Source organism: Trypanosoma cruzi (genome assembly GCF_000209065.1).
Source record: "Trypanosoma cruzi strain CL Brener chromosome Unknown tcruzi_1047053421621, whole genome shotgun sequence".
In the NCBI taxonomy this organism is placed as follows: domain Eukaryota; phylum Euglenozoa; class Kinetoplastea; order Trypanosomatida; family Trypanosomatidae; genus Trypanosoma; species Trypanosoma cruzi.
Genome location: NW_918964.1, coordinates 1 through 6,485, shown reverse-complemented (window position 1 = coordinate 6,485; position 6,485 = coordinate 1). Strand labels below are relative to the sequence as shown.

The following is a 6,485-nucleotide window of genomic DNA, read 5'->3' as shown; positions in this document are numbered from 1 at the left end:
GGCGGCACAGTCATGACACAGACACAGAGGATTTGATGAAGAATGCAGCAACCGGCAGTCCAGCAGAAACAACAACAACATCATCTACCTCTACAAGTGGCAGCGGTGATCATGTCCAGAATAGGGAAGATAAGGATGATGCTCAAATCTCTGAAGAACAACACGACAGTCTTGAAACTGGCAATACCAACGGTGTTCCAACACTCAGTGAGGCAGAACCACAAACACCAGCAACAGTCACCGCTGCTCAAAAGAATTATACGACGGCACCTGGCGACAGTGACGGCAGCACCGCGGCTTCCCACACCACCTCCCCTCTTTTGCTTCTTCTTGTTTTTGCGTGTGCGGCGGCTGCTGCGGTGGTGGCCGCGTGAGAGTGAGGGAGAGAGAGCCATGCACCGCCCGCACACACACTCGTCTTTCACTCACTCTCTGTGTGTGTCCCCTTGCATGGACTCTCGCCCTCACCTCATCCCACGAAGCACACACATAATGTGCCCATTGTATATATGCATGCACACCCATGCAGGCCCGTTGGTGCTCTCTTTTGCACGACACGCACCGCTGCCGTCCTGCCTGGCTGCATGGGCGGAGCACCGCAACTGTTTCTGTTTTGTTTCCATTGCCTTGAGTGGGCGACCTCTCTCTCTCTCTCTCTCTCCCTGTGTGTGTGTTTTGCTTTACGGGAGCAATGAGAGTGTGTGTGCGCTGGTCGTCCCACGCTTCGGCTTTTTGTTTTGTTTTTCATTGTTTTGTGGTTGAGTGCACCCATTGCACTTTCTGATTGGCTGCATGCTTTGGATGCGGACACTGGATTTTTCTTTTTTATATATGTTTTGTTTTTGTTGAGGAAGTGCCAGCCTCTTGTATTTTTGTGAAGCCATTAAGATTGTCTTTGACTTTTGACGTGCTTCCGTTGATCCAGGTTAACCCCACGGTCTGCATCGATTCTGGTTCTGCTATTGATGATCTGTGCGATTTGATTTGTCGGCGGTTGATTTCATCCTGAAGTATTCCTTATTCCGTGACGATTTGGTGCGCACCCACAGCGAGGTTCTCGTTTACGGTGGGGAGAATGCATCTCAGGGCGCCGGATGCGTTGCAGGTGTGCAGCGTCGTCTGGAGGGACCCATGGGTGCCCGTCCGCATCAAGACGTCAACAACGACAGACCGTGTGACAGCAGGGGGGCACTGCGTCTTCTTTTGGTCTCACGCAATGAATTCATTGAATGACAATCTCCACTGTGAGGATGGTGTTCTGACCTCTGCGCACGGTAACCACCTTGCCGAGGAGACTATCCCTGCTGCTGTGTAACTGCATGCGGATCGTCTCTTCGTCCATCCACTGGAGGGTCCGTTGATTGTGCCCCCATTTGCCACGGGCAGTGTTTGCGGTTGGTTCACGGTGCCTGCTGGGCATCGTTCCGCTGGTGTTGCTAATTCTGTCATGCTGCCGTGCGTGGCTGCGGCGTCGGGTGGCGTGTGGGCACTGCTTTGCGTCACGCTGGAGGATGGCCGTCCCATCGCTGGCACCATGTACTTTGCCTGTCAGTTTCATTTCACGGACGCATCGCCGCGCACCTGTTGGCCCATGCTGTCGGGTTCAACTGCCCGCACATGGCCAGCCGCAGCATGGTGAGGAATGTTGCCTGTGTGCGTCGCAGGGCGCTGTTGGTGGTGGTGGACTCGACGAATGCCGCGATGGCTGCGAGGGAGCACCACGACTGCGAAGACATTGATGACATGGAACTGCAGGATGACGATGGGGACGGGAGGACGCTGGAGTCGCACTGGTCGCAGCGCCACGCGAGGGATGAGTGGATGGCACCGATTGTGGGTGCCGGCGACTGCACGGAGGAAGCGCTCCGCACCGAACATGAGTGAATATTCCCACATGCTCTGCGCATTGGGCGTTCCCGTCAAATGCTACGCGTCGGATCGTTATTCCAGTGGTCGCTGTTTGGGGAGTATGCATGAAAGGTCAGCAAAGCGTCCGATGGACAGTTGCGCCATCACTGATCCCGCACTGGATGTGAGAAATATTGAGGCTGTTATTTGGGAGGGGAGAATATTTGTCTGCGGTGCCTGGGGATGAGCCCTCTTCGTGGTGTCTGGACACGCTTCCCAACAACACGACGGATGCAAAGGAGCCGGAGGAGACATATTTCAGTGCTGCCTTGCATGCGGCATTGAGGTGCCTCGGCATGCAAATGCATCTGGAAGTGACTGAAAAGGGTAACGTCCGTTGGTTCCATGCACGGACGGGGCGACGATTACGTGGGCCACTCGACCCTACGCTGAGGGAAACGCTATTTGCCGTGACCACGCGCAGGTGTGCACGATATCTGCCACCAGCGGTAGCCTACTTCCAGTGGTTCCGTGGGACGGCGAGGAGAGAGCATGTGGAGCAGGACGGTTTCACCGGCATCTACTGGACAAGGATTGCCACGGGCGTCCGTCCCCGTTGCGGGGAGCATTGAGACCGGCCGCGGCACACCACCGAAGGACGTAGACACGGCTGCTCCTCAGAAGAACCCATCGCCAGAGGAGAAGTGGCTCCGGCCAGGATGCCCCGACAGAGCGCAAGAATCTTCTCTCGGTGGCAGGGACCGAAGCAGCGAGACGGACGGCAAGCAGGCCCCGCCTCCGACTCTCGGTGATGACACTGCTGCTGCTTCTGCTTGTCCGCTGCTTCCTCTGCTTGCCTCTGCTGCCGCCGTGGCAACACTCCATCGAGTTGAGGTTTGGATGGCGTTGCGCTGCGAGGCGACTGCGCTTCCTGCTTGGCTTGTACTCACCATTGGATGCCCAATAGAAAAACATCCATTTCATTGGGTGCCGTTCTCCATATGCATGTGCTGTGTCCGCTCCGTTTGACTTTTGATTTGAGATTGGTTGTATTTCTGATGCACACAGCTCTTCTTGTGTTGGTTGCCGATTTGGGGGCACCAGATGGTAGTATGGAATTGCTTGTGTGTTTGTCATATTTTCTGAGACGCACACACACACACAACGATGTGAGTGAAATGTGCACACACAAGACACACGCATATCAAAGCACATTTTCTGTGTGACTTCTACTTGACATAGTATGCGGTGCGAGTTGGTGCGAGCAAGGCCGACGGAAGCGGGGCAGCCGCGTGAGTCTAGCAATGGCGTTCGTGGTTGTGTGCGGGATCATATATTCCATCGGATGTTTGACGCCGTTCATGTATTGTTTAAAGTTCTTTTCTGCGATGTACATGCTGCGTCTGTGATAAACTGCTCACTGCGTCTCCATGACCTCATGGAGCACGGCGTGACGCTGCTCGAGGACCTCATGACACCGCGGCAGCCGATTATGAATAGCCCTGCACACTACTTTTTTCCGTGGAGGATGCGTCTGTGAGCCGCGTGGTTGAGGATTGAATGGCAAAGGTCCCGTACAGGGATGCACACATCTTTGCGCTGGAGTGCACCCCGCATCGCATTCTTCAGCAACTCCCGCGGTCTCGGATGGCGCCGAGGGCGATGCGTTTGAAGGACATTATGTTAGACTTTACCGCCCCTGAGGTGCTGGTGTTCCACCTCAGCATTCAGAATGGGTTCTTTCAGCTGCTGTCGCCGCTGTTGCCGCCGAATTGGGAGTCCGTTGTGGATGCTGCGGCGTCACGTCTTGTGACGGCTATTCACGCCATGAACAACGGTGTGCCTGTCATTCGCTACCAAAACAGTGGCAGCATCTGCCATGGGTTGCCAGGACCTTTTTTGAGGGCTCGCCAGGCACTGCCACGACGAACAGGATTTCACTTAGGGGCGCCGACAGCTGCGGCAACCCGGTGCGGATCATCGTTGATTGGGGCTGTGTCACGGTGATGCCGCTGATGCACCAACGCACATGTCAGTGTCTGCTTGATGACTTGATGCCGCTGGAGAATAACTTGTATGAGCGGACCTGTAGGAATTGTCTGGGTGTGGACTCGAAGCGACAGTAATAGGTGAAGAATATGTGTACCGGCGCTCGTAGCGTCATTGTTTTCTTGCGCAGTGCGTGGAGGAGCTTTCGGTGGCGCTGGAAAATTCCACGCGTATCACCCGGGATTGACGCAGGGCGTGGAGCCGAAGGACAATCTTGCGGAGTTGAGCAGTGCGGTGCGGGCTTTGCCGGAGCTTCGGGAGAGGCAAGCCAGACCGTCGCTGCACATCGATTTTTGCGCGAGGCTTGTGGCACAGTACCGGGAGAAGCGACTGGCGGAGGTGCGGAAGGTGGAACAAGACATCGCCGTTGGGCACCAACCCCTCAGGAAAAACCTGGATGGCGTGCGGCACCTGACGAGGGATGCCGCAATGCCCCGGCCAGTGCGTCTGCGTCTTCTCCTGTTGCTTGTGACTGCGAGCAGCACCGAAGAGTTGACGGAGGCCAAGAAGCAGCAGCTGATCAGAGACGGTGGACTGACGCCCAATGCCTATTTGTTTGCGAGCCTTGAGCATGTGACGAGGAGGGCCGGGAGCGTGCAGCGACACAGCACGGCGTCGGCGCAGAGCGAACGGAGCACGAGTGCCTCTGCGAGCAACGCTGCGACGGACGGGGATTCGTTTTTGAAACATGCCTGCTTACTGGGACGGGCAGGAATAGGACGCTGCAGGTTGGGCTTTCGTTGGCATCGGTGCAGCGCGATCATGCGATGGGGCCAAATGGCACGAATGGTGGCCAAAACAGTGGAGCATGAGGGAATAACGCCGGGCCATTTCAAGGGTGTGGTGGCAAAGGGGAGAATCATCCTGTTCTGGGTGGCGGTGGTGGTGGTGGGACGATTGCCCTCACAACTCCTCAGCGCATTGTGCTGCTTGTTTTGGGTGGTGTGGCCTGCAGCGAGAGGCGCTCGGCCCATGAGATATCCAAAAGGTATGGCCGTGAGGTGGTCATTGGGGAAGCCTCGATGCTGCGTCCTGAGTCTTTTGTTTGCAGGGACTTGGCACCCTACGGCACTGTGACTCACGGGCGAGACACGCACAGGAACGCATCGAGGGCCAAAGAGTGGGAAATACACAAACACACACGATTGCGGGTGTCCATTGGGATTGTGTGCGCTTGTGTCTGCATTCAGTTCCTCTCCAAGAAGCGTTTCATACGATGCGAGTGTGTGTGTTTTAACGGCCGCACTGCTCGCCTTTGCTTTTTTATTCTCACGTGTGCGGTTGCGGGCCATTTCTCTGCCACGATGAATGCGGATAAAAGAGATAGGACATTTGTGGAGCATGCACCCACGGCTTCAGTGTTAATCCACTGATGCTGACTTTTTTTGCTGGGACATTTGTGCGCGCTTTTCCCTTCATTGTCTATTATCTATTTTTTGCACGGGAATCAACGGGTGGGCATTCGTGAGTGCTGCGGCGGGCTGTTGTTGCCCTCGCCGGGACGCGCTTAACGGCGTCAGCTTTATGACTTTGTGCACAAAAGGAATGGAACGTTTTCCGGATCCTCACCGCAGGCGCATGCCGTGGACGGCCGAAAAGGAGTGTGTGCCCGGTGTTGTTCATAGCCCCAAGGAAAAGATGGTGTTGGATGGTGCACGACGAGTGGATGTGGATTGTGTTGACCGTGCATCGCAGGTGTATCCGCTGGAGGCATTGCGGGCGGCCGTGGCCAGTTACGAGTACAATACGTCCACCGGAAGAACATTTTTGAATTGGTCTCTCAGGCGGAATCAAATGTACTCAGGCAATGGGTTTACCGCGAGGATTGGCAGGAGGGGACGCACGACGAGAACGCCACTCGCACCGCCATTCATTTCCTTTGCCACGGCAGTAACGCAGCCTCATGCTACTACGCGACGTCTCGGCGCGACATCACGACGCAGCCCGCGCCAATACGCATTGCGGATTTTTCGGGGTGACATGCACTGTTCCGCTTGGCGTCTTTGTTCCCCCATCCCCGAGCGTCGCTGCATGTTCCTATCGATTGCGGACACACCCATTGATTGATGCGGCCGACACCGCAGCCCATTGCTGGTGCTTCTGGCATGACCGCTGCACCGGCCCCAGCAGCTGGTGCAGTGGGACTGGGGACGAGAACACGGCAGAACAAGTTCAGTCAGATGGTGCTGTAAGCCCTTTCAGCGTCCCGCCGACTCCAGCGGCCCACCCACACCACCAGCGAGCACAGAAATCGACGGGACAGGGAAGGCATTGACGGAGTGTCAGGACACCAGTTGTCTTTCCACATCACTCTCAGTCAAACAGCCGGAAGAATTAACGACAAAATCATTCACTAGCAATGAAAAAGGAACAGTGACCACCGCCGACAGCGACAGCAGCACCGCGGTCTTCTACACCACCTCCCATCCTTTGCGTCTTATTTTCAGTTATGCAGCGGCAGCTGCGATGGCGTCCGGGCCTGCATGAAGTGGTGTGCGCTGAGTATGAACGACGGCCGAAGGCAAATGAATTGTTCTTGTGATGAATATTGGCTGCACTTCCCGTGGACCAACAATCCACGTGGTGTG

At 55.9% G+C, this 6,485-nt stretch overlaps 1 protein-coding gene and 3 pseudogenes across 1 annotated transcript, besides 2 other annotated features; all 4 read left to right on the top strand.

The window, feature by feature from the left end:
- On the top strand, positions 1-374 carry Tc00.1047053421621.50 (mucin-associated surface protein (MASP), putative; the record flags this gene model as incomplete). The annotated part of the gene is made up of 1 exon (XM_799598.1): positions 1-374. A coding segment is annotated over one exon (374 nt), but the record flags the coding sequence as incomplete, so codon positions are not given.
- Positions 1-6,485: a sequence feature (areas merged during assembly that could not be assigned to a particular haplotype. This can correspond to areas where the two haplotypes were merged or to regions with more than two copies in the genome that were merged during assembly.).
- Positions 641-664: a microsatellite.
- Positions 1,247-1,879, top strand: Tc00.1047053421621.35 (annotated as a pseudogene).
- On the top strand, positions 3,092-4,975 carry Tc00.1047053421621.20 (annotated as a pseudogene).
- Tc00.1047053421621.11 lies at positions 5,368-6,027 on the top strand (annotated as a pseudogene).